General features: G+C 39.9%; 3 protein-coding genes across 8 annotated transcripts; all 3 read left to right on the plus strand.

Annotated features, from left to right (window-relative positions):
- Positions 1-481: 481 nt before the first annotated feature.
- Positions 482-2,519, plus strand: c6h17orf97 (chromosome 6 C17orf97 homolog). The gene is made up of 2 exons (XM_027019202.2): positions 482-990; positions 1,880-2,519. The coding sequence occupies exons 1-2, from the start codon at positions 789-791 to the stop codon at positions 2,260-2,262; spliced, it is 585 nt and encodes a 194-aa protein (XP_026875003.2). The 5' UTR covers positions 482-788; the 3' UTR covers positions 2,263-2,519.
- Positions 2,520-8,018: 5,499 nt separating this feature from the next.
- si:ch211-274p24.4 (coiled-coil domain-containing protein 92) lies at positions 8,019-11,809 on the plus strand. Its single transcript, XM_027019290.2, has 5 exons — positions 8,019-8,326; positions 9,135-9,282; positions 9,607-9,654; positions 10,046-10,404; positions 10,690-11,809. The coding sequence occupies exons 2-5, from the start codon at positions 9,153-9,155 to the stop codon at positions 11,017-11,019; spliced, it is 867 nt and encodes a 288-aa protein (XP_026875091.2). The 5' UTR covers positions 8,019-8,326; positions 9,135-9,152; the 3' UTR covers positions 11,020-11,809.
- Positions 11,810-12,310: 501 nt separating this feature from the next.
- On the plus strand, positions 12,311-25,839 carry LOC113583114 (clustered mitochondria protein homolog). Of its 6 annotated transcripts, XM_035527568.1 has the most exons (29): positions 12,311-12,610; positions 12,735-12,778; positions 13,046-13,169; positions 13,281-14,835; positions 15,260-15,429; positions 15,647-15,818; positions 16,147-16,290; positions 16,493-16,620; positions 16,882-17,036; positions 17,216-17,341; positions 17,472-17,619; positions 17,940-18,032; positions 18,200-18,594; positions 18,992-19,291; positions 20,653-20,693; positions 20,958-21,058; positions 21,226-21,378; positions 21,488-21,550; positions 21,691-21,935; positions 22,187-22,271; positions 22,565-22,718; positions 23,061-23,200; positions 23,332-23,412; positions 23,496-23,621; positions 24,050-24,192; positions 24,309-24,402; positions 24,725-24,859; positions 24,974-25,047; positions 25,238-25,839. In XM_035527568.1, the coding sequence occupies exons 4-29, from the start codon at positions 13,305-13,307 to the stop codon at positions 25,275-25,277; spliced, it is 5,037 nt and encodes a 1,678-aa protein (XP_035383461.1). In that variant the 5' UTR covers positions 12,311-12,610; positions 12,735-12,778; positions 13,046-13,169; positions 13,281-13,304; the 3' UTR covers positions 25,278-25,839. The 6 variants fall into 6 exon arrangements, with proteins under 6 accessions (XP_035383461.1, XP_026875052.2, XP_026875042.2 ...); XM_027019251.2 differs by having other exon boundaries at positions 12,311-12,778; positions 12,991-13,169; XM_027019241.2 differs by having other exon boundaries at positions 12,311-12,778.
- The last annotated feature ends 1,906 nt before the right edge of the window (positions 25,840-27,745 follow it).

Consider the following 27,745-nt stretch of genomic DNA (forward strand, 5'->3'; position numbering starts at 1 on the left):
GAAACGATTACGGTTTTTAAGTGTAAGATAATACTTAAATTTAATAATAATTTAGCATTGAAATGTCTCATCTGATGCAAAACTTTAACTTAGTATTGAAAATGTTTTAAATCGCCATTACTTATATACTTCCCGATTGTTAATTATTTAAAAATCTTATTAAGTAACCTGACTTTAATTCAGTCTGATTATTGTGGTTCCTGTACTTAAACATTAGAAACCAGATTTGACTTGAATTATTAATCAGTAACATGTTAGTTCTATCTTCACGTTCACATAGTGATATCAAAAAACGTGATTTCATATAGCGTATTTAAAGCCGAGGATGCATGCAGCCCACCACGGCAGTAGCTTCCGTTTAAAGGTTTAAACCTGCAAATCTTCCAAAACAGCAGCATAGGAGGAGCTCGGTTACCATAGAGAGGCGTCCCTTTGTGCTTTTCGTTTCGACCCCGAGGACTCAGTCAATCGTCGACGAACAGTTTTTCACATACCGAACTTCAGGCAGCAGGATGACTTAGCATGAACTTCTTCAAAATCGTTTTAAATCTGGAAATTATTTTACAGCTCTGTATTTTTTAGGCTCTCGTGGGCCATTTAAACTTACTCTCCGTACCAAAACAACGAACGAACAAAGAAAAATTAGGGGTTGGAGAAGAGTAGCTTCTAGCAAGAGCATATTTTGTTATTAGTTCAGTAAATGTACTAAGGCTTTTGACCAATGGATTGATTAGCCTTTAAAACAACAATGAGGTAACACATAGTCACAATTTAAATGAATTCATACAATGGAAACTTTGGCAGTTCCCAGTAGGGTTTCTGAGCCCACAACGAATAACCTGCGTGCAGAGAATTCAACGAGGAAAGGTCATCGCATTGCACCCTTGACTGGGACTATTGTGAAAGAAAATAAAAAGAAGAGGAGAAACACAGCAAAAGGGAACAAGAAAAGATTACATGTTAGTACGCCATTAAACTCAGATGATTCAGGTTAGTAGCTTCTTATTTTAAAGTTTTGTTTTGTTTGGAACTTCACCCAATAAGTATTCGTCTGTAACAGATGCCTTAAGCTGTGATCATAATGCATTATGTCAGGCCTTGTTTATACTTGTATATAAGTATGTGTTATGTAGTAAAAATAATTTGAGTGTTTCATTGTTTTAATACAGATAGCTAGAAAAAAAATCTATTCTACGGTTAACTGCTGTACTGCAGTTAACCAAATAAACATCCCAGTTCTTGACTTTTACCCCAGTGTGTTCCTCGACCCTTTTTAATGGTTATGTTTAACCATTTGTTCCAATACTGGGTGAAAGCCTACAAACATTAGTGTGCCAGCTGAACTGCACCTGTTCAGGCTGATGTAGCCTACTCATGTATTCACAGATGTGCCTGTCCTTATATAAGGTACCACAAATCTGAGTCTATTTTAAAGGTTTTGTAAACTTTTAAGGGGGAATCCAGGAAATACTACAGGCTTAGCATAGAAGTGCCACATTTCACACCTCAGTGTCTGGTGAAACTCCCATCAGCAGGAAGTGAGAAGTACTCTGAGATAACAATGATTTGACATGAGTTTTTGTAGATATTTACTGGCTGGAAAAATCAGGATACTAAATTCTAGCACAGTTAGCCATAGTCTATAGTCCTTTTTGGATGGTGTGATGCTAGCAGCACAGATGAAGTGACAGGCAAGTCCGAGCTGAAGTGTTCTTTATTTTCCATTCTGACAATAACGAATGAATATGTTGGTGATTGGGAGCGTGGAAGAACAGAAGTACAGCCCCTCTCAGGAGTGGGCGTGTCCTTCCTGGCTGATGGCCAGCCAACCCTGACAGATGGTGGTTTAACCTGTAATGTTTGTTTCTCTGCATCCTAGAGAAACCTCAGGCAGACCAGTGGACCAATTCTAAGAAGAGCGGTAAACCAAATCCTGACAAAGGCAGCACCAAAGAGGGCGGTGCCAGGAAAAGCCACAAATCCAAATCCAAACCGCCTACAGTGGAGGAGGCCCCAGCACTGGCTACAGAGGACCAAGAACAACTGAGTAGCCATGCCAAGGAGAGTGTTAGGTGGGAAGGGGTTCTGGAGGATCCTGGTGCTGAAGCAGAGAGGCTGGAGATCTACCGAGCAAACCGGCGCAAGCGCTATATGGCCTCTAGACAGATGCTCTTAGAAAGCATCCAGGCAGGTTTAGGTCCAGACCCACATTCTAAGATAGGCAGCACACACAAGGTCGGGCCAGCAGCAAAGGTTTTGTAGTCCTGTGCTTGTCAGTTTTAACCTGTGATTTATAGAAATGTTTATTCCTATCAGTAACCACAGCCTCATGTAAAGTAAGCCTCTTTTCTAGTGTACCTCCAGTTTAATTTGCCACTAACTTTGTTTCAAACTACAACATGGCCCAACCCAGCTGCTCAACCCATTCAGAGGGAAATACTAAGCACCTGACAACCCTTGAGCAAGCAGACGCCTTAAACCTTCTCACCTAAAATTAGAATGTAGACATCACATGGCAGAGTGTGTGTGTGTGTGTTTATATATATATATATATATATATATATATATATATATATAAAACTTATTGATAGTTAAAGCTTTAGGGATGGCATACCATTGGGTCCTCCGTAACATAATTTATTTTAAATTACTATTTTAAATGACTATTTGATACATGAAGCACTGAGGCAGTGTTCAACAGCTTGAGTTATTCTACTTCTTTTTGTGGTGACATGAGCAATGGTGCAGTGAACATGTCCATCCCAGATTTTCAATTACTGGCAGTTTGCCTTTTATTTCTGCTAACTCACCTACAACAATTCATCCTCAACAGTCTACAAGCACTGAAATACTTCACAATATGATTTCCTAGAGAAAAAAAAAATCTTTGTCAAATTTTGTGCGATTCTTTTTGAAAATGTCAGGTTTTGAAGCCCATTGTAGCAGTTAAAAAGATCAAGGATATTTCATATTTGGATCTGAGGTTGTTGGTTTTTTTCTATTTTGTTAGTAAATATTCTTTGTTTGTTTGAGACATCATGCTTATCAACAAGATTTATTTTCTGATCTGGGATCAGATTTTGTGTTTAGCCTACATTGATGTTTTGATGCAGCCTCGACACTGTGTAGAATTGTAGTAAAAACAGTAAAACTGTAAATATAAAAAGTGAGCACAAACTAGTTTGAAGTGGTGGGTAAATACTAGGAGCATAATCGATAACCTTTGCTTTAATACAATTTCAAAGTGTAAGGCAACAATTCAGTATATGGTGGTTTTTCACTACAATGTGATTTGACACAATTCCGCTGAGCAACATGACTGAGACATCTAATGAATAAAAACTACATTTCATGCATATTCTGTTTTCATAGGAAAACTTGATCTTATGATTAGATGGCAATACAAATCCATATTTAAAAACTCTCTAATACCATTGTAATTATGTGAGTGATGTTTTTCTTGAGAATGTCTCACTATGCAAAATAGAGCACCAGCTGTTTGCCTTGGATATATGGTGCACAAACTAATGTTCCTCTGTTCTTGTCACACTCACGGACCGGAGCGTCTCCCATTTCCCTGGCTTCCTGATCTCTTCCGTGTTTTCCAGTTTTTGCCTGTTTCCATGGTTTCCCTGTCTTGTGTGTTATTTTGGTTCCAGTCATCAATTTCATTTTCTCCTCCCCTCATTTGGTTTTCCACACCCATCATTGCTTTCACCTGCCCCTCGTTTTTAGTCTTGTTAAGTTCATGTATTTAAACCTTGTTCCTGCGTCTCATGTTGGTTGGTCATTGTCTATTACTATGTCTATGCCATTTTCTGCCTCTGCCTCGCTCGCTTCTGGTTACGCTGTGCTTGTTCTCTTTGTCCCAAGTTAAGTTGCTCACTCTGTTTACACTCACCTTTCTCCTGTTGTTTAGTTATCTCTCTCATTCTAGTTCCTATGCATTTTCTGTCTGTTCTCCAGTTTACGTTGCCATCCCAGTTTATGTTTGTCAAGTTTATTCTGTTCTCCTGTGCACTGTACGTTATATTGGTGCTTTTTTCTACATTGCTTTCATGATTTGTAATCGCCAGTCTTTGTCTAGTTTTCTTCCTCATCGCTTTTAGGTTCCATTCCCCTTGTTCAGTCATGCAAGTATTGTTTGGTTTTTAAATCTGTTTCCTGTATTTTAGTCTTCGTTATTGTTTCCCTCATTAAGTAGCCCAGTTCTATGTACGCCTTCCTTGTTTTTCTACCCTGTTTGTCTTAGTTTCATGCTTCATTATTTTCCTGTATGTCTTCCCTTAATATTTAGTTCCCTTATTTATCTAGTGTTCATCTTTACCTTGATTAACCTATTATCCTTTTGTTTGTTCCTGGGTTTTGTTCTGTATTGTGTTCTCCTGGTGTTTCCATTATTAAACATGTCTTTCATTTACGCTGCCCTGTGTATAGTTTTCATTATGGCTTCCCCTGTTTTAAATTCTGCCCGCTCTCATGTCCAAGGCAGTGGTACTTCGCACGTGTGTTCTTTCCCACATTACAGTTCTCAATAGAGCATCTGTGTTAAAATGCATTTAGACTAAATAGTTGTTCATAGTTTCACACCAGTATAAATAAACAACAGTGGCAATAAGAGCTCAACTGCAACTGTTACAGAGTGTCCAAGAAATACATCCTCAACCACACAGGGGGTACTTTTAAGATTACTGCTTAGCAGTTTTGGTATTTGGTGTTGTCTGAGTAACATTCAGCTATAAAGAAAGTGTCATTAATCAGTTTTATAGCAGCACAAAGTAATTAAAAGATATCTCTAGTTTTCACTTCCCTAGTTGCTCCCAACTGTTGTGTAAACTCAATCTGCTGACATAAATAATGTCTAATTTGGAATGCTGTACATGTCCTGAATACTGCTTAAACCAACTTGTGTACATAAGGATATACAGAAATTTGGAAGTATGGTGAGCTGGTGAGTAAATATGGGAGATAAAGGGTGCAATGAGAAACCACAAAATGGCATTCATTTAATTAAACAACTCGTAATTTAAACATGTTCTTTTTGTGTTCTCATTACACCCCATTCACTTCCAACTACTACCAGAATCCTTTGGTGATCTCAGAATAATTAAGCATCTCTTCCAAGATACTGCTTGGTGTTCACATAATCCCTTTTCCCCAACCTCACCATCACACACTCCAGTGGTCCACTCCACCCAGAGGTCTGGTCAGTGGTAATCTGTATTGTTATGTCACAGGTGCTTTTCTGCTCAGAGCCAGACAACTATCTAGCTACACCAGATTCATCATGTGTCGAAACACCACATTGACAGTCATTTTCTGATCAGAAAATTGCTAGTAACTTCATCCTTTTTTTTACTGAATTTTGTTTTTCAGTTAAGATGTGATATGATAATACTGCATATATGGGTGATAGGTTCTGTGAAGTTATGATAATGCCACATACATGTGTGCTAAATACGGTGCTGTGTACTTTCTGATTATGATGTTTATGAATTGTTTATTATACTGTTCCTGAATTTAACTACATTAAAAAATCATGTATGTGTTACATTCTGCAAAGTCCAGACTGCAGTAGCCTTTTGTACAGCTGTCCTCTAGTATTAGTTTTCGTCTAAGAACAAATGAAGGTAAAGCACTGAGGAGCCTGAGTAGCAGGAGAAGAGCATTCCGGAAGTGCATATCGCTGTCAGTGTTCATCAGGCACCAGCTTCAGCCGGCTCAAGCCATCTAACCCTAAAAAAAGAAAAGAAACATTCGAAGGAGCTCCCACTGGTAGTGGCCCTCCCTCATAATCACCTAAATTAAGCTGTGATGTGCTGGTCCATGTATTCTATAACCTATATATTTTCATCATGCTCAGCAAAAGGAGAGGCAGCACATCTATCATCTAACTCTGCCTCGTATGGTGTTTCAGACAGCTATTAATGGACACAAACACTTTCGTCTTGTGACGGGCTGGTGATGCAAGTGTCCTTGGCTCACTAAATCTGCTCTTGACTTTGTAAGCACTTTCCCTGCTGTTAACCTCTCATTCAGGAAACCTCATGGTCAAAGTTCAAGCCTGCTGCACCCCCCACCCTAGCACCACAAGAGGTAAATGTTAAAGATATCTGTTCTTATGGCATAAAAATCATTTTTGGTAAAATGTCATGAAAAGCACTGGCATTCTGCAGTTCAGCTAATTACTTACATTGATGGCATTTAGCTGATGTTTTTATCCATAGCGACTTACTATCATGACTGGACACAACTTGAATAATTGAGGGTTAAGGACCTTGCTCAGGGACCCAAAAGTGGCAATATGGTGGTGGTTTGGCTTGAACTGGCAACCTTCTAATTACAAGTCAAGTACCTTGTAGTAATTAATGCTCCCCTTTAAGACTTATTTACTTACTTGAGGTAAAATGCCAAGAACCTCATAGTCTATCCATACTAAGTCTGAATGCCCTTACTATACTCTGTATGTTATGGTAACAGATGATAGAGTCACATGCTGTTAACATCCTAAAAATGTTCAGAGGCAGTCAATGAGCAAAGGCAGGATTTGCATTCATATGTGACTATGGTTTTGCAGAAGGTTAACTGTAACTTGTAATAATAGTCAGTAGCCCCAGTTATAATGACAAAAATTCCATGTCCAAATAATGACTTTTAATATAAATAATTTAAATGAATAACATTTAAAGATAAATCCAGCAATAGTATAGCAACTGAAAGATATTTTTGAAATTAGCATTATTAGAGCATGAGTAGGTACATGTTTATATAGGATCACTTCATTTTGCTATTAATGATCTTATAGCTCTAATGGGAAGAAATAAAAGTTTTAGCTTAAAGCCTTTCCTACTTTATTAGTCACACCTGGGTGGGGGGGTGGGGGGGGGGGCATTTTAAATCAAACTATGCCTTTATCCAAAGGACTGGCTATTCCTACATATCCAATGATCTTCACCAGCAGAGCGGTCCAGTAGAATGAAGTTGATGTACTGTAGGATGCAAATGTGTGTCTAAACTTTAGTAGTTCCATAGTTTGGAGTAGCACTAAATGATTTTCTCCCACAGTGGACAGTTCAGTATCTAGAATGGAAAGCAAGCCAGTGCCAGAGGATCAAAATGAATGGGATGGTATGTAGGGATCAGTCCCCTATATGTCATTTTTTTGTTTGTTTGTTTTTTTGTTTTTGTATGAGTGTAGCTGATTTGCTAAATGTTGAGGATTTTAGTGGGAATACCATAAAATAAGTAGATTCACTTATCAAGACAATGTGATGAATGCAGGGACTTCTGAATTTCTGAATTGTTAAAACTGAGAGAGGGATGTAGACAAGCAATGTTACTCAGGTGGAAGAATACTACGTTAGTAAAGAATATTACTTTAGTTAAGGAGGTAATATTTGTTTGGAAAGAGAGTGTAGGGTAACGTTACTAAGTGCTTTAAAGGGGACTATACATCTATATATTATGTATAAGAGGTTTAAGGTTTAAGATTAATTTTAGTTATTGATACTTTCAGACAAACAAAAATAATTTTAATTTGTCTTTTTTCCAGCCTGTGCTGGCAGAGAGCATTTTTTGAAAATCATAAATGCTTTTGTCCAAGCCAAAATTTTGTAAGAAGGTAACATGTAAGCTATAAATTATATCTATATAAATTGTATCACTTTCACTACACGTGCTGGGACGTGTGGTAATTAACTGGTGTAATTAAGTCAGTGTAAACTTTCTATATCATGTAATAAAGATATGATACAGATGGCTGTAGGAGATCTCATTTTCCTCCTGATGAATACGACTTAAATAGACGCCTTTTAGATCATTCAGTAGCATAACACTATTCAGGTGCTACCGGAATCCGTCGAAGAGTGAACTTTCAACCTAAAATCATAACCGCTATAAACCTGACCACTAGAGAGCAGTATGTCCCTGTCCAAGGTACTGAAATTATAGGGACACGATTTCTAAAAAAAAAAAAAAAAGTAAACTAATGACACATTTTTGGCCTGTGTTTCAGTATCTGTGCTCGTCTAATATAAACATTCCTCTATAGGATCAACAGTCTATTTGACTGTCTTAGTTTCGAAAACAATTATTCAAACAACCTAGTTTGGATACCCCTGCACATTAGAGTAAATTATGGGGAGTGAATAGACTCTTTAACGAAATCGACCTAATTTGTCACTTCATCTCATTGGCTAAACGTGTCCGATCCTTAACATCATGGCAGAGAGCAAACCCTTTCCTGTCACGGCGCCTTGACGCGCCGTCCTGGCGGCGATGCTCTTGTCGAGAGCCGTCTTGCACCATTCATCTGTTCATCCAGATCGTAAGTAACGCTTTTCACAACATTGAAAAGCATTCTTTAACGTTTTGACCTCATTATTCAGTCGCACGTAAATCGTTATGAAAATGTCGATTTCTTATAACTTAATTATTGGAGTGCTTGAAAGACAAACTTCAGGTCACCTAGCATAGCTGCAAAGACATGCCATATTTGCGATTACATCACTGTCAACAAATGCGGCGCTCTTTGGATTATGCCAGAACTATAGGTTAGATAAAAGGAAATTAACTACATTGTTTGGATGATCGGGACGGGAAAGCTGAACGGTTGGATAAAAATTAACATCTTTAGAGAAGAATGTTGTAAATGAATCATAAGACAGCACTGGGTCAGAGTGTCATAAGAACGTGGACATAATTTGTGATTCTTGGTACCTTTGGCTAACGTTTACACAAGCATGTTTAAACGAAAGTGTAGAATTTGTGGCTACGTGGGTACTTCGAAATTGTGATGTTTATAAATGACTGCAGTTGTTACGCAGTTCCTATTCCTAGTTCACCATGCCCCGGCTGTAAAGATGACGTATCTAATGTTGCATTATACTTACACGTGGTTTCAAAAAACGAGGCATAAAGAAGTTGTTGTTTTTTTCCCTAGACTGTTACCGTATATGCTTAATCTTCTAAAAGTTAGATCTTCTAACGTGAAAATCGCAGCTTACTGTATGTATCCTGCATTTATATGGTACGGGAACTTGGTCAAGTAAAGGTGTTTATTTTCTATGCACATGGCACATTGTCACATGGCCTCCTGTATCTTGTATATTGAGATCCTCTACCCCTCTGTTTAGAGTAAACGTGGTGTTTCCATGGATACTGGCCCCCTAGCCCTTCAGGTGGAGAGTGTTGAGCGTAACATAGCATTCCTGCAAAAGGAGCATCAGCTCCTACTGACTGGCCTGCGCCTGGAGATCCGACACCTGAAGAAGCGATGTAACGGTCTGTCATTTCCTTTCCCATCACTCGTCCTCTCTGGGCAGCTGTGTCTGTTACTGGCGTCATGTACTTACATGTAACTGAATGTCAGTTCCATCATATGCAACATTGTGATGAAAGGCCTTGAACCTTGTGCGGCTCGTTGGTCTTTGTAGATGTGCTAGCAAGTTGGGGGGTAACATCTATAACTGCAGAAAGTTTTCTTTCAAATCAACCTCAGCACATTCCTTGCGCATCTTATCTAAAATGTGTAGCACACAAATCTAGCAGCAGGTTGTCACCTGTGCTGTTAGATTCTTTCATTTGTGTCCACCTCCCTCTGTGCAGATCTGAGCTGTGAGCTGAGCAAAAGACCTCCTGGAAGAAGTAGTGAAGGTGAGGACACAGCTTAAAACATTTTACAAACTATTTTACATACTGCACCAAGAATTCTGTTCTCATAATGACAGGTGATTGAGTCCAGAAACCCAGCTGTCTAGATGTAGTGGATGAATTGCATTGTCAAACTGGTGTGGGAAGATGGGAAGATTATTTAAAAGAAAGGAATGAATCTGGAAAGGAGCAAGAATGTGATTTGATGTAGAAAACAAAAGGAGATATTCAACAGTATGCATGGGCAGAGTCATATAAATCTTCTAATGAAATCACTACCACAGAGCTCTAATTACTGTACCTATGCAGGCTATGGACAAATATTGTACTTACATGAGTCACCTTGAACCCTCCTGTGAGTATTAAGAGTGTAATATTTCGGTATGTTGATCAGACATAGAAGCTGAGGAGGAGCAGATGCAAGCTCAGCTGCTGGAGACCGAACAGCGGCTGGCCGAGCAGGAGTGCACGCAGGCGGAGCTGAAGGCCAAACTGCGACTCAAGGGGGCGCAAGCGAGTGCCCTGCAGGTGCGACTGCGCGACGAGGAGCGCCGCTGCCTGGCCGAGCTGAAGCGGCGCGGCCACAAGATCACGGTGCTGGGCCGAGACTTACGCAGGCAGACCGACATCGCCGCCCAGCTCACCTTCAAGCTGCACTCGGCTCGCTTCCGCCTCTATCACCAGACTGAGGAAGACGAGGAGGAAGAAGAGGAGGAGGACAACGACAATGACAACAATGAAGGGGACATGCAGGTTAGAGAAAGCGCACAAACAATAAATACATTAATAAATACATGTATGACACAACTTGTAAGATTTTTTTTTTATTGCACATTGTCATAGGTCTCTACTTGACAGTAATATAAACATTTTAGCATTAACATTATTGTCATACCTCACTGTATCATTCGCTAGATACTATACTATCATACCTATCACTAGATACATTTATTTTGTGAAATAGCTGAACAGTAAAAAGTGCTTTCAGTCATTTTATTTCAAAGTCACTGTGCTCAAAAGCTATTGTTCTCTGCACAGGGGCCAAGCTGCTCAGCTAGCTCTCACCAGGCATCCCTTGTCAGAGCAGAAGCCAGACATCATAGTCACTCCTCAGTGAGGACAAGGCGGTCAGAACGAGCGAGGGAGTGTGTACCACAGGAAAGAGTGCTGGGACCAGAGGAGCCTCACCCCATGCCTGATCCTGCCCTCTTCCTATACCCCTTCAGACATAGGCTCCTCCCACTTCACATGTCACTGGGTGGCCACTGGAGGGAGGGGAACCTATCAGAGAGGTCAGACAGACAGTTAGGTAGACTAAGGACCCAATCACTGAGAGAGGATACTGGACCAGAGACTACAGAATTATAGGGAAACATTAGGGTAAATAAATCAATCATGCTTTTAAGAGAGTTATAAGTTACACTATTTTTCAACTCTGCAGTCTCTTATTCCAAAGTTAGTCTGCTAATGAAGACCATATCAACTGCCCAGCAAAACCAAAATTATTTCTAATCCTGCAATTCTTAGTACACCTCTGAATGTTAAATAGAAACAGCTAAGTATGTTGAGTCTTATTGCTGGTGGTCTCACTGGATGCAAAGAGTTGCTTAGTTATTTTTTGCTGCTGGCCAGTTGAGGGTGTCCACACTCACATGCATAACTAAGTAATTAGTGCTCCCTTCCAAGAGTGTTCAGCTATTCAGCCATGTTTGGAATGTTAACTGGCTGCATTTGTTAGTGAAAGCATGCTTCACCCTCCCAGCCTGGAAGCTGTTGTGTACAGGGAGAAATTGATGCAGTAGGGTTATAACTGGCAGAAAATGTAGTTAATGTCTTTAACCCTCCCCTCAGATAAAGACATTCTGGACTCTCTGACCTCACATAGTTCAAATGGAGAATGTTGATCTTCTGTTCGAGTAACGTGTAGACATAATTTATATGGTTTTCAGCTCAAAAAAAGAACCAGTGTGGAGTCTTAATAAAGTTGTCAGAATGCAAATAGATGCTGTAAAGGGAAACCCAAAACCTCACTCTGAGTTCACACTGTAAGTTTTTGTTGTTTTTCAGCTCGATGAGATATAGAACTATTAGAGCTATATGTCTTTACAACAACAGTGATGTGGTTTATTTAAGACAGAATAAAATCATATTTATGTTATCTCTTTGATTTGTGCCATTGTTTTGCCATTGTTTTGTTGTTTATTTTGTTCTGACAAAAGTGTAATGGAGCTAAACATTAACAACACTTGCTGGTTCATAACCACTGGTCTTTTGTAAAGGATTCTGGGACCCCAGAATATTACAGTTAAAAGATCTCCCACTGAAAAAGTGTGCCCTTGAATGCAAGCATACCCTTGAATGTGTGTGTGTGTGTGTGTGTGTGTGTGTGTGTGTGTGTGTGTGTGTGTGTGTGTGTGTGTGCGTGCGCGTGTGTGTGTGTGTGTGTGTGTGTGTGTGTGTGTGTGCATTCCGGGAGAAGGTAGAAATGACATAAAGACATTTCACATAAAATTTCATTCACCCTTTTTGCTTAGATTTATTGCATTGTTGCTTAAAAAACCTTACATATAACTGGAGCCTTGCTGGCTCAGCATTCTGCATTACTGCAGCGCTCTGTCATAGCAACCGCTCGGGAGCAGGCATGAGCCAGCAGTCAATTCAAAGGGGACAAAGAAGAGGTGTGTCTAACTCGAACCTCCCCCTTCTGCTTGATAAGCACATCGCATTAGCAGAACACTTACCCTGGCTATTTCTGCAGGCGATCACGCCGAACAAGCAACTGCACGTGGTGGATGTAATGAACTGGATCCAGGAGGTTATATCACATGGTCCAGTGCTTCTTTGAATGGTCACTGCCTGTGTCTGGAGATGAGGGATGAGAGGATTTTCACTGCTGGGAAAGAGAAATGGACTAGGGAAAGCACTGGGGCCCAGACTCCTCCTCCCTGGGAAAATGTGTGTGAGTGCCTGTGTGTAAAGGAGAGTGGAGAGCATGAGAGAAGTGCACAATGAAGGGCAGAAGAGGATACAATACGAGGTTGCATAACCTGAAAATAGTGCTCTGCTTTCTCATGCTACTGCAGATATCTGTGGACTCTTAAGAAGCCATGCTGAGGAACACACAATGGTGAGATCTGGTTAATTTTTTGTAGCACTGCTTGTAAGAATCTGCAGTTCTGTAGGTTTCTAGACCATGAAAATGAAAGTAGACCTATGATTAACTTTTTAAAGTCTGGTTGTGCCAGCCTACAGAAAGTTTTCATTTTTTGAAGAAACATTTACAACCTTGTGTATACTTCACAAGAACCTTCCAGATTTAAACCAACTTCTGTCTTACAGAATTTGTGCTCTACATGTAACAACATTCCAGTCATGTTTATGTTATTGCATACAGCCATGTGCTCTCAAACCTCAGAATTGATACATCAGCTGCTAGCTTGATCTGCTCTGCAATAGCTCCTCAGACACCAAGGAGAGCACAACTGTGAAGGACACACGCCAAAGGATTACAGTGATTGGTAGTGGATTAGAATCCTCAAATTAAATATTCACGTGATTAGCAAGATCTTTTTTAGTTCACATTCCGTGAACATAATACTAATTTCATGCTTGATGTCATAATTTTACAGATTGAGTAGTAATTCACTCACAACATGGGAAGTGTACTTCAGTGCTGTTACAGAGTGTCACATTTTATCTGGCACAAAGATGTTCCTGACCAGACTGAGGAAGGATCACCTCTTTTGTCATGGGAGAACAGTAACACCGAAAGCCTCTCTCCATCAAGAACTTCCACTGACATGCTGGATTCTCCTGCCCTGGACCAGGGCCACCTTCTTTACCCTGACATAGTCCTGAGCAGTAATCTTCGAGCTGCCCAGTACAGAGAAGGTGTAACCCAGCAACAGGAGCTCATGTTAGAGGCGAGAGGACAAAATCAATGGAGAAGAGAGGGGAAGGGTGAAAACCATGAAGAGCTTGCAGGAGAAGAGGACATAGAGGGAATGCCAAGCACAAATATCATTCAACAGGAGTTCCAGTATTTAGATAGAAATCAGTTATGCACCACTGAGAATGAATGGCCCTTACTGTCTTCCTTCCACTCATGGCCTACAGAGCAATCAAATATTGATAGTTCTACCTCTCAGACCCTGATATACACCCAAGGCCTGGGAACTGGCATTTGGAAGTCTTCCCTCTGTCAGGGTGCGCAGTTACTAGCACAGGGTTATGGGAGGAATGGACTTATTATTTCAGAGCCACAACCCACTGGTACCTCCAGCACGTCTTCACAGGGCAAAGTTGTGAAGGATGCTACAAAGACTACTTTTGATGCCACTCAGGCAGGAGAGATTGGGATTCATAATGAGCAGAGAGAACGAGGTGCCACCCAGTCAGCCAAGGGCATAGAACAGATAGAGCTAAACCTGGCACACAGGGACCCAAGTCTAGCACAAAAGGTACAAGGAATGGAACAAAGAGCAAAATGCATGCTGCAAGAAGTGCACAGTGTTGTTAGGCATGAAAAAAGGGTTGCATGTTCAGGCAAAAATGCAGCTCAGATAGATGAAAATACAGTAGTGAAAATGGACCTTGAGGACAGCAAACAGATGGAACATTGCTCAATTCAGATAGAATATAGAGAAGCACAACATAAAGTGAACATATCACAGCTAGATGAAGATGAAATGAAGAGTGAAACAATTATTATGGCTCGAGATAGGGAAAGTAGAGAACTAGATTTAGAACTTACAGACCAGGATACATTATCTGCAGAAGATGCCGTGCTAAATTTATCAAAGACAGACCAGCTTGGTTTAAAGTGGGAAACCACTCAGACAGGGGAAGACATTACACAGATGGCAAAAGCCATGAACCAGACGGGCAGGACATTAGCAGAGATGGAAGAGCCAGGGTTAGCAATACATCAAGACGTGATAGAACTAAGTTTTGTTCTAGAGGGAAAGAATGGCCCAAATTCAGATATGCTGCAGTTAGAACAAGCACAGGCTAAAGAAAATGTTGGCCAGACAGAAGGAAATGCAGTGCAGATCCAACAAGAGATAAATGCATCACTAAGACAGCAGGGTGCTAAGAAGACAGCCCTGGCCATGGACCAAGGCTCGGAACAGTTTACCCTGTTTGTGGTTGACAAGCTGTTCCTGGATACCCCAAATATGACAGGTGTGTAAAAGATAACAGAAAGAAATCTTATTGAATTTCCTTGCAAATATGTGGAAATGTTTGAAGACCTGGATAAAATATTATACATTATTAAAATATTATACAGAGATGTCTCAGAAGACATCAATATATTTGTATTTTAAAGTGTAACTAAATCAGTTAAATCATTTACAGGAAACGCATTTCTTTGCCTAAAAGAATATATTATATATATATAGTATTTGTGCAATTGGTAAAACAGGCACTTTTGTCACACCTTCAACTACCTTGCATTTTAGTTTATTACATCATCCTATACTACACTATGACATTTTGAAATAAATATTCTTCACAAAAATTACATGAGTATAAATATTTTATCCAAACCAATGGTTTACATCGTATTTCTCACTATGCATCATTTCTCCCGTTCACCTCATGCAAGGACTTGGGAATCTAGATCGTGCGCTTAGTGACCAAGAGATGTTGGAGCTGGACAGTTATGGTGACAAAGCACAGCAGGAGGATCCTGCTGCACTAGAACCAGATGCCTCTGATGACATGGGGTTCACAATCAAGATCCAAGCCCCTGGCATTGAGCCCACTGATTTCCAAGTAAAGGCTTTTTTCCTGTATAGAAATACCAGAGTAGCTGTACATTTTGTGTTAAATGATAAAACATCTATTATTCCCTTTTAGAATGCTTACAAGATAACTTAGCTAACCTGACCTAATGCAGCCTCATATCTAGTTACTTTCCAATGAAGAGTGCTTAATTGACAGAGAGAGCACTTCCTCTTATAATCAATTTGTTATTCTTCATGGCTTCCAGGTGTCACCTTTAGCAATGGTACAGGAAATCAAGCAGGTGTTGATGGACCACGAGGAGACGTGCCACCGTACCTGCTTCTCCCTGCAGTTAGAGGGGAACACACTGGATAACTTCAGCTACCTGAAGGCTATCACCAGCCTACAAGAGGGTTCACTGCTTAAGATAGTGGAAGGTACACTTCTAACATCTGACACCAATTTTCTCAGCTGGATTTTTTCTCTGCGCCTTTCTAAAAAAGTCCAAAGTGTCATAACTCATTTTATGTTCAGGGATACCATAAGCTAAATTAGTTGTATTATATAAATAACATTTTGGAGAAAATACTGAATTGAGGTATGCATTTTGCAACATTCAAAGCTGCAACAATAATAATGTTTTAATAACAAGATTCAGCTCTCCTAAGGGTAAGCTAGCACTGTGTTGGTTAACCAGCTATGTTCCAATAATACTACCTGATATGACTTACTAGTATGCTACCTTTGCTCCTATATACATTTCAGAGCCATATACAGTTCGAGAGCTTCGTATACATTTGCGCCACATCAGAGATCTGCTGAAGAGCATGGACCCCACAGATGCTTATAATGGTATGGAGGGTAGCTCATTGACGTTCCTCAGGTTCTTCAGTGAAGAACACATAGAAGGTGAGAAGAGCACAGTTATTGCAGCAGAATGTGCTCAAACCCTTTATGACAGCATAAGTTTTTATGGGCTTTAATCATCCTTCTCAGCATGCAGCGAGAACACATAAATATATTTCAGTTTGTTGATAATATTATAAAGGACTGGACCACTGATCAGTGGTTTTACTGTCTTGCCATTTTAAGCTATGCCTTCTTTTCTCAGAGAGCAGCAGGGTCAGTAAGAGGGGTGATGAGCTTAAACTATTCAACTGCAGCCCCCCGGAGTATATTCTCCCAGGAGCTAAAGAATGCTTACTTAGACCTCTGCAGCCTCAAACCAAGAACTTAAAGGTATGGGCTAATTAACTGGTTTAATTGACAAAGGATATCACCCTTGGCCGTTCAGTAAAATAAGTAAACTTAATTGTATTGGGCTCACTTTGGAGAAAATATCACACAATGGTGGCAAATCCAATATATAACTAACAAAGCATTTATTTGCTGTACACAATGTTGACTACATCAGTAGAATTGTGAAAAAATTGCCTATGTTGTCTTCATCTTGAAAGCTAAATTTTAAGTGCCATTGTGTCTGGGTGCTTATGTTGATAGCCCACTGAATGCCTGAAGGTCCTGACGACCAGTAACTGGAACCCTCCTCCAGGAAACAGAAAGATGCATGGCGATCTCATGTATCTTAACATTGTTACCATGGAAGACAGACACTTCAGCATTACAGCATCTACTCGGGGCTTTTACCTCAATCAGTTAGTAACCAAAGATTGTTATAAAAATCTCTTCAAATAAGGCTCCAGGTCTGGAAATTGAGCTTAATGAACAGAGACTGAAAAATTAAAAATGTGTTGAAAGACACATTATGCAACATTGCCTTATGTACCATCTTGTCATCTTATTGGTATGGATGATGGTGTTCTGTCTTTACTAGATCCACCACTTACAGATTCAACCCAAAGCCAGCAAATCCCAGTCTGCTTAGTCATTCTTTGATGGAGCTCCTGAGTCAGATCAGTCCAATTTTTAAGAAGAACCTCAGTGCTTTACTGAAGAAGAGGTAAATGGTTAATAAGTTAAACATATAATGTCAGTTTAGTGCTGTTTCATCTACATTAATAAGTTTATGAAAAGCTGTGGCTAACAGGATTTTTTTTTGGGGGGGGGGGTTCTTTTTGGTTTCTTTTCAGAACATCTACGCATCCCTTTGAAAGGATAGCCACACCATTCCAGGTGTTCAGCTGGACTGCCCCAGCACTTGACCATGCCATGGACTGTGTTCGGGCTGAGGATGCCAGCCCCTCCTGTTTGGCCTATGAAGAACATGTGCCTGGACAGGTAAAGGTCTTTGAAGATTGCCCTCTAACTAAAACAATGTAATACAAAACACTTTGCTGGACTACAAATATCCACATGGTTGGGACACCAGTCAATGCTGAAATCCTTCCATGGTTTTTATGGAGAAAGGACTCTAAGCAGTGGTCTCAAGCTGTAAAATGCAGATATAAACATTGCTTTCATAACAGAGCAACAAGCTAGAAAATATTATTAAAATGTAAAGAATGTAATAGTTTGAAGCGTAATAATCAAAGTCATTGCTAAATTCCAAAGTTTGTAATGAATGCCTTTAATAAATATGTTAAATATGATAAATGCAGATTCGTGACTGGAATGAAGAGCTTCAAAGCACCAGAGAACTATCACGCAAGAGCCTGAAAGATCGTCTGTTGAGGGATAGGGCCATCTTTAAGGCAAGCATGTCCTTCTCACAGAATGTCTGTAGAAGCATGCTACTGTCGAATTAGGCTTCTTCATGCAAAGTAATATAAGTAATGCTATTTGTTTCCTAAGTAGCCCAGCAATCAGCTTTTTCAAACAGTTTATTCATAATCATAGTCCCATAACTGACTCTCCCTAGGCTAACAGTGACTTTGTGAGCATTGCCACAAAAGGTGCCATGGCGGTGGTCGATGGCGACGTGATGCCTATCAACCCTGGCGAAGAGCCGTGCAATCAGATGTACATTTGGAACAGCATCTTGTTCAGCTTGGGCTTTGACACACGTGAACACTATCAGGCATTGGGTGGTGAGGCCGCTGCCCATGCCGCCTCAGCCGTCGATCTATGTGGCGTTAGGGCATACAGCACAGTCGATGCAGATGGACTATATGTGCTTGGCACTGTGGTGGTGGACTACCGAGGTTACCGTGTCACCGCTCAGTCCATCGTTCCAGGCATTCTAGAGTGTGGCCAGGAGCAAGCTATGACCTATGGCTCCACTGACTTTGGAAAGACTGTCATCTCTGATGAAACGTAAGTTGGTTCATTAAGCTTTTACATACATCAGTGTTGGCTGTCTTAGATTTTAGATTCTTCAAAGTAGCCACCCTTAACTTTACTTTTAGCCTTGTCTGCTCTTGGTGTTCTTTTAACCAGTTTCATGAGGCAGCCATCTATGATACTTCTCCATCATAGTTTTCTTACATATGCTGAGCTAAATTCTTACATATGCTGAGCACTTGTAGGGTGAGGGACTAAACCTGTGAAGGAAATTATTTGCTGAGAGGGCATTTAATTTCATGATTTTTTTTATTTTATACATTTTTTTTTTTTTCCATTTTAGAAATCAATTGATGTACAGGTCATATATGGTTATGATTTCATAGGTTGTCAAACACAAAATAAAAGTAAGCACTCTAAATATCCCAAGGTACCTGAAGTTGTTGGAGAAACCCAGCAAACACCTGAGAGTGCAACGACACCATGTGCTTAATGAAGACAACATGGCTGTAGAGTTATGCTCCTCAGTGCAATGCAAGGGCATTGTGGGTAACGATGGCCGGCACTACATTCTGGACCTGCTGTTCACATTCCCGCCAGACCTCAACTTCTTGCCAGTGGAAGGGGAGGAGCTAAACCCTGAGTGCCAGCTGCTAGGTTTCCCACAGCAACACCCACATCGCTTAGCCTATCTGAGGCAAGAGATGACTGAGGCATTTGTGAAGCACAGGTGAATGTCTTTTATACATATTTATTATACACTGCCTGTATAATAGGTCACCACCTGGATTTAACTAAGCAAATAGGTAAAAGCCTCCCATTGCATAATTACTGCATGAGTGATTGTTTCAGGGGGCAACAAATTATTTAACCCTAACTGATGCAGTAAGTAGCTTCTCATTTGTTAAACAACCGTTGAAAGACACATCCTGTGGTCATGGAAAAGATGTTAATCTGTTTCAGAAGGGTCAAATTATTGGCATGCATCAAGCAGAGAAAACATCTAAGGAGACTGTTGGAACTACTAAAATCGGGTTAAGAACTGTCCAACGCATTATTATTAAGTGGAAGGACAGTGAGGAAACATCATCTTCGAGAAAGGAATGTGGTCGGAAAAAAATCTGGAATGATCGTGATCGGTGATCACTTAAACGTGTGATGAAATCAAATTGTAGAAAAACAACAGTAGAACTCAGGGATATGTTAAATAGTGAAAGTAAGAGCAGTTCCACATGCACAATGCAAAGAGAACTCAAGAGATTGGGAGTACAGAGCTGTGTAGCCTTAAGAAAACTACTTGTCAGTGAGGCTAACTGGCAAAAACGGCTTCAATTTGCTAGGGAGCATAAAGATTGGACTCTGGAGCAATCGAAAAAGGTCATGTGGTCTGATGAGTCCAGATTTACCCTGTCCTAGAGCGATGGGCACATCAGGGTAAGAAGAGAGGCGGCTGAAGTGATGCACCCATCATGCCTAGTGCCTACCATACAAGCCTATGGGGGTGTGAGCTAAAATACAAGTGTTATGATCTGGGGTTGCTGCAATTGGTCAAGTCTAGGTTCAGCAACATTATGTGCCCAAAGAATGAGGTCAGCTGACCACCTGAATATACTGAATGACCAGGTTATTCCATCAATGGATTTTTTCTTCCCTGATGGCACGGGCATATTCCAAGATGACTATGCCAGGATTCATCGGGCTCAAACTGTGAAAGAGTGGTTCAGGGAGCATGAGACATCATTTTCACACATGGATTGGCCACCACAGAGTCCAGACCTGAACCCCATTGAGAATCTTTTGGATGTGTTGGAGAAGACTTTGCGCAATGGTCCAAATCTCCCATCATCAATACAAGATCTTAGGGGAAATATTAATGCAACACTGGACAGAAATAAATGTTGTGACATTGCAGAAGCTTGTGGAAACAATGCCACAGCAAATGTGTGCCGTAATCAAAGCTAAAGGTGGTCCAAGGAAATATTAGAGTGTGTGACCTTTTTTTGGCCAGGCAGTGTACATGACACATGTTATGATCATTTGCCCCATTAGAAAATATGGTCATTTTGTCCTAACTATGTCCTCTTTCTTCAGAAACGCTGACATTTTCTTCAACCCTAACATTTTCTCACCAGGTATGTTGATTAGTGTATAGTTGATGACAGAATATTTCTTATTGTACAGTCAGCTGACACAAAAATGTGTATTGAAATAGGAAGCTCCATAAAACGTGTCCAGAATCAATACAATCATGAAGTAAAATTTGCATAAGTAGCGACATGAGACATACATAGTCTTATATTATTATGTTTTGAGGACCAAATAACATCTAGATAAAACCAGAATAATTGTCTATCTGCATATATCAGTCTTAGATCCAGAATATATTCATATTCCAGGTGTACGTTTTCCAGTGGAAAGCTCTAAGGACATCCAGGAACAGAAACAGCTTTTAAAGGATGCTGCAGCCTTTCTGATTTCCAACCAAATCCCTGCCTTAGTGAGTATTTTAATTTGGTCTGAATTGCACATGAATCCATTTTTTATTAACAATGATCATCTACAGTATGTTATACATATATAATGCTTGGTCTGAAGAGAGTCAGTGAACAGAGTGGGATATTTCCTAGATCTGATAGCTAATAGAACACTCATGTGGTCATACAGATTCAGAGTTGTCTTGATCACACTTCAATGCCCATGGATGGTGGCACACTGACCGAGGCTCTGCACCAACATGGCATTAATGTCCGATACCTGGGCACTGTGCTGGAGTATATTGAGAAGTCTCCCCAGAAACTCAGACTGGATCACATTTATGTGAGCCTGTCAGCAATTTCTGCTCTTCATTATGACTCATAATGTTTTCATGGCATATATGTTAAACATCTCTCAAAATGACAGTGACCACTAGATTATCTTCCTGCAGAGAACTGCACTGTGTGAACTGATCACCCGATGCACAAAACATCTGTTCAGGACATACTTACTAGTAAGCATCCAAGCAGTTTTAAGATTTTAGCCCTGAGATCCATAATGGTCAATGCATTCTTTAATGTATGTCTTTCGCATGCCTTTCAGACCTTTTTTAACTTAGTGCGGTAATATCATTTTTGCATATTCTGCTGTCAGGCGGTGGAGCCATCTGCCCTCTCTGCTTCAGTCAGCCATTTCCTCAACTGCTTCCTCAGCTCTTCACCTGATGGGCTGGGTCCCCAGCAGGTCGATGGACTAGCAGCCAAGCGCAGGAGCCGGAGGAGAAGGAGTCGCGGCTCCGTGGGGGGAGCCATGACCACATGGGCTGTCATGACCTCCAGTGACCTCTGGAGAACCATCCAGGCTGAGACTATGGAATACTATCATTACTGCCTGCCGTGGTGAGAGCTGTACTGACACCATTTTAAACAGTAGCTCATGAGTGTGCGCTCATAAAGTAGTGTGTGTTCACAGGGTCACGTAATATGTTTCCTCATTCTCATAATGTGTGATGTCTAGACCTGTTCTGAGCTACATTCCTCCAAATAAGTCTATTGATAGCCTGGGCACTCTGCCCTCTACAGCTATGTAATCTTCATGCATGGTTCATCTGTCACTTTCTTCAACATGATGTCTCATCTGTGTCTGGCAGCGGCAATGTAGAGCAGGCAGTGGGCAGGTGCGGTCTACAGAGATTAACCCTGCTCAGAGAGCATTCCATCAAAACTGGCATACAGGTAATACAACATCTGTCTGCCATTCATCTTACCAGCAAGACATGTTGACAGGTAATATTCTTTCTCTGGCAGCATGGTAACTCTTCTTCTCTACATCTACCCAAATGTTCCTGCTGCCCGGTCTGTCCCTACCACACACACACACACACACACACACACACACACACACACACACACACACACACACACACACACACTCACTCACACACACACACACACACACACACACACACACACACACACACACACACACCCGCGCACACACATGAACCCTTCTGCCCCACCCATTTCAGATGCTTATCAGAGAATACCACTTTGATGCTAAGCACAAACCAGTGTTCACTGAGGAAGACATCCTCAACATTTTTCCTGTATTGAAGCACATCAGCCCAAAGGCCAGTGATGGCCTCTGTCTCCTGCACTGTGGTCAGGCAAAGGTCCAGCAAGGTATGTATTAGAATTTACCATATATTTAATGGGATTATGCTTACCAAAATCCAAAATATATAATGCTAATTATTCATGTAATCTTTAAATCACTTATAATTGCATTTTCATGAATGAAAAAGGGAGTTATCAATATTGTTTTATGCATTCCACATATTGTGTTATTTCACAACTATTTCATCACTTTTTCACATACTTAAGATAAGAAAACATAAAAACACAAACTACATCTTTACTAAATATAAATCTGCAGGAAAGCACTGGGCTAATTATTATATTAGCACCTGATAATTATGCTACATACTCTATACCCAAACACTTTTTGTCTACACATCTCATCAGGTAGCTTGAAAGAGGGTTGTGAGCTGATCAGTCAGGCCCTGGGCCTGTTCACTAACGTGTACGGCGCTCTGCACCACGATGTCTGCACCTGTCTGCGCCTCCTGGGCCGCATTCACTACATCCTGGGCGAATATGCTGAGGTGTGGATCTGTCACTCTCTACTGCCTGACTCAAGGGTGTAGATCTGCATTATCTGTGGAATCTACAGCCCCCCACTCCCACCCCCCATGTGTTTTTTCCTGCTAGGCACTAACGTGTTTTTTCTCCCTAGGCACTAAGTCACCAGCAGAGGGCTGTACTGATCAGTGAGAGAGTGTTGGGAATAGAGCATCCTAACACCATAAGGGAGTATGTGAGTACTGGAGAACTTTTCTTTTGTATGGGGTATTTAGTTGCATGTAAGTACTACTAATTCCTATCTTCATTCATTTGTAGAAGCACCTGGGCCTCTACTGTTTTGCGGGTGGCCGAGCGGCTACTGCTGTGAGGCTGCTGTACCGGGCCCGCTATCTCATACTGCTGGTGTGTGGAGAGGATCACCCAGAAATGGCCCTACTGGATGTGTGTAATGATCTTAAGGGTCAAACTCTGTACAATAAATAAAAGCTTGTTTTCCAGACACAGATTCAGTCTAATCTTAGTCTTAAACTATATTGTCAAGACTGTGTGCTTCTAGTTAATAGCCTAGATTGCGCTTTTGTGCAGGAAAGTTTCTGGTGGCTGAAGAATGCAAAGTTTCTTTATAATGTAGAATTATGATGCTTATTCTATATTGTCGAAAAATATATTTAAAAAAATATTTTAATAAAAAATAGTGGAGCTGAAAGCAAAGCATAAAAGTGAAAATTCATTTAACATGACTTAGCAAGTAACCATTTTCCTCCATTTGTACAGTTAAACTGTATGTCAACTCTTCTGTGCAGTCATTGTCAGTGTATCAATGTGAGGCCCAAGTGTTGCTTAACTGTTTCAGTTTACCACTGTTTCAGAGTCCTCTCTCACCTGTTCAGAGTAAGATTGGCCTCATGCTGTACAGCATGTTGGAGTGTGACCTCGCCCTGAGCTTTCTGGGGAATGCCCTGGCCATGACTTCCAAATACCATGGGCCTACTTCCCTTAAACTGGCCCACAGGTGAGCAACAAATCAAGACAAACATGTTAACAGTCTGTCTAAGAAATATGCCAATGATGCCAATGATGTGTTGCTCATCTTCAACAAAAAGCTTCTCCTCTGATTGTCCTTTACAGTCATCACTTAATGGCAAAGGTGTTTGAGAGCAAAGGAGAGTTCCGTTCAGCTCTCAGGCATGAGAAGGAACGCTATATGATCTACAGGAACCAGGTGATCTCTTAGACAAACAAAATAACACAAAACTTTCCAATGACATGACATGATTAATTACTGTCTTGAAAGCACAGGATACATTTTCTTGCTTGAGTTTTTTCATGGAGCCTAATACTAAAAAGCTTCCACTGAATTCATTGAGTTCCAATGCTTCATTTAGTAGAAATGCTTCTCAATTGTAGTTGAACCCCAGATCCCCAATACTCCAGAATGATTTACCAAAGATCAGCCTCAAGATTCATCTTTATAAATCCTTGAGATTATGGGAATAATCTTTTTTTGGCATCAGCATCAGCATAATGATTGTTGTTTTCTACAGGTTGGAGAGTCACATGAGAAGACATGTGAGAGCTCAGAGTACTTGAAACACCTCACAAATCAGGCTGTGATTCTGCAGAGGACCATGAACATGATCTGCAAAAACAATTCGGAGGCCAGTATTGCTTCTCTCAAAGTGAGTACCACACTGTGTGTCTTTTTGTGTGGATGTTGTATACACATGTCTGCAATGTATGTGTATGTGTGCGCCTGTTCATTTACACTGCACTTGTCTTGGCAATCTCTGAAGCTGATTGCCCCAAGACGCCTCTGGATTATGGAGCAGCTAAATCTTGTAACTGGCATAGTCCTGATCCCCCTCAGGTAAGATATACTGAAGAAAACAAAGAATAGAAAACAATGTTACAGCATGCGAATGGTTGGTTTAAACTGCATTTGTTTATAACCCTTCTCTTCTGACTTCTGGCTTCTTTAATCTCCTTCTTGTTTTCCTACCAATCTCCTGGTCTCCAATGTGAACCTTTGTCTACTCTACACCTTGTTATCACTCAAGTAACAAGGACCTTGAAATTCTCAGAGCTGAGTCCCATTAAACAGATGCCTAAATATGAAGAGACTTTTTATTTGTCAGTCACCAATTACAGGAGCACAATTATCTTCTTATATAATGTTGGAAAACCAATATTCAATGTTGTACATTAAATGCAGTGCATTAGTGAAGAGCACTCAAGATCATAATGATGTCAAGAAGGAAAAGGATCTGATCTGATTTATGAATGAAATAAATGAGGGGAGAAATGATCTTGGATTACATTTCTTGAACAACTGCACATGTCCATGTTTGTAAAAGTCTAAAATGCAGTGGTTTTCATTTTCCCTTGTACAAATCTTAAAACAGCAAGTAAGGAAATTATTAGAAAGTTTCAAAGTTTGAAAAAAATGAATAATATTCTAAAATAATTAATAATGGATGCATAACTTTTAGCTATTGTCAAAAATATTGTCAAGAAATTTTTTGTGAACTATGTTTTTGGAGTATGCAATACTCGTTTGGATAAATGTGCATGTAGTGAGAGTTGTTTGCCTATTACAGGACAAAGACTTGAACATGCTATTGTGAAAAATGTTTTGTGAAAATTACTAATATAAATAAAGATTGATGCAACTGAATTACTGTAAATGTGCTATGATTGTGTTTATTTACTGGCACAAACAGACATACACACTTATAGATTTATAGAGTTCAGAGGGTTAGTTTAAAAATGTATTCTATTACAGATTACTGATTAAAATGTAGCTGTAGCCTAAGCAAAATGATTACTATATTAAAGTATATTAAAGTAATTACTATATTAAAATAACAATCTGATTATTTTCCATTACATTTGGATTTCATTAATCCACAAACCAACGGTTTTGGAATATTCTGGAACACTCTCGTTTGGCCACCAACAAGCTCCCACAAGTTCCTGTATTTTCTCTGTGCAGACTCATAAACAACTCAGCACATGTGCAGTTGTCCAATATGCATATAAACATGTACCATTCCCAGCATTGCCTTTATTACAAAATGCCCAGTCCTCACTCTCCAATCACATCCTGTATATACAGTCTAAGGTATAAACACCTGGCAATGCAGATCACTTAAGGATTCCACCATGTTTCTTAGCCAAACAGGTAGAGATGGGGGGGAGTAATGGGGCATTGGGAGGTGTCTCATAGTGGCTGAAAGGAGGTCAATGTAAACACAAAACAAGATTTGGAATACAGTTATTGATTTTCCAGAGCACCTAATACACAAGTGCTGATGCCAGTGATAGAACATTTTTTATGTTCTACACATTTCATAGATTATTTTCATTAGTAAGAAAAGAGGTAAAATTGATGACTGTACCTTAAATGACAGCAAAGAAATGCATGAATCCCACCAGAAAGATCTTGCAAATGCACATCTGTTTCCACTTACATATTGCAGGGGAATTAAGTAAAGGACTCAAAACCCATCCAAGGCAGGAACACAACGCATGGTAGCTGTTTGTCCACAATATATATAGGAGGGATGTTACCTTGTCATTTTAGTTCTAATATTTACATTTTTTACTAGCATAGAGTCTATAGAAGCAGTTGAACATAAAATTACTCTATTTATTATTCTGTTTTTCAGTCTTGCTGCTTACATGTTTGTGTGCTCATCTATGCTTTAGCATAACTCTTAACTGTAAAAGAACTAATTACTGGGAAATTTGCAGCAAGTAAGATTCCAACAGGTGTGATTTAAGCCAATGATTTCAATGCAGCAGTTTTCATGACTTTTTATATAAAAAAGTATGTACCTGCCTGCAGTATTTTCTTCTGTACATGCAATATAGTCTGTAAATTCATGTACATGCAATTTTGTCTGTACATGTAATTTTGTGGGCACATGTAATGTTATCTGTAGACATAATATACGTACATGTAATTTCGTCAGTAGACACAAGATCGTCTGTACATAAAATTTCATGTCTACATGTCTGTACATGAAATATATACACACAGTATCATCCGTACATGCAATATCATCTCTACAAATATTTTTGTCTGTACATGCAATGTCATCTGTACACATCACATTGTTTGTACATATAATTTCATGTGCACACACAATGTTATCTGTACATGCAGATTTGTCTGTACATGTAATTTCATGTGTACATGTAATGTCATCTGTACACATATCATCTAGAAATGTAATTTCTAGATTTCGTCTGTACATACTATGACATCTGCACACAGTTTTAAGTGTATACAAAATATCATCTGTACTCATAATTTCATGCGTACCTCCAATGTCATCTGTACAGGTAATTTCATCTGTACATGTAATTTTATGTGTACTGTACACACAATGTTGTCTGTACAAGCAATTTTGTCTGTACCTGTAATTTCATGTGTACATGTAATGCCATCTGTACACATATCTAGAAATATAATTTCAATTGTACATGAAATTTTGTCTGTACACATAATTTTGTGCATACACACAATGTCGTCTGTATGCATAATTTCATGTGTACACACA

This window comes from Electrophorus electricus, chromosome 6, assembly GCF_013358815.1.
Source record: "Electrophorus electricus isolate fEleEle1 chromosome 6, fEleEle1.pri, whole genome shotgun sequence".
NCBI lineage: Eukaryota > Metazoa > Chordata > Actinopteri > Gymnotiformes > Gymnotidae > Electrophorus > Electrophorus electricus.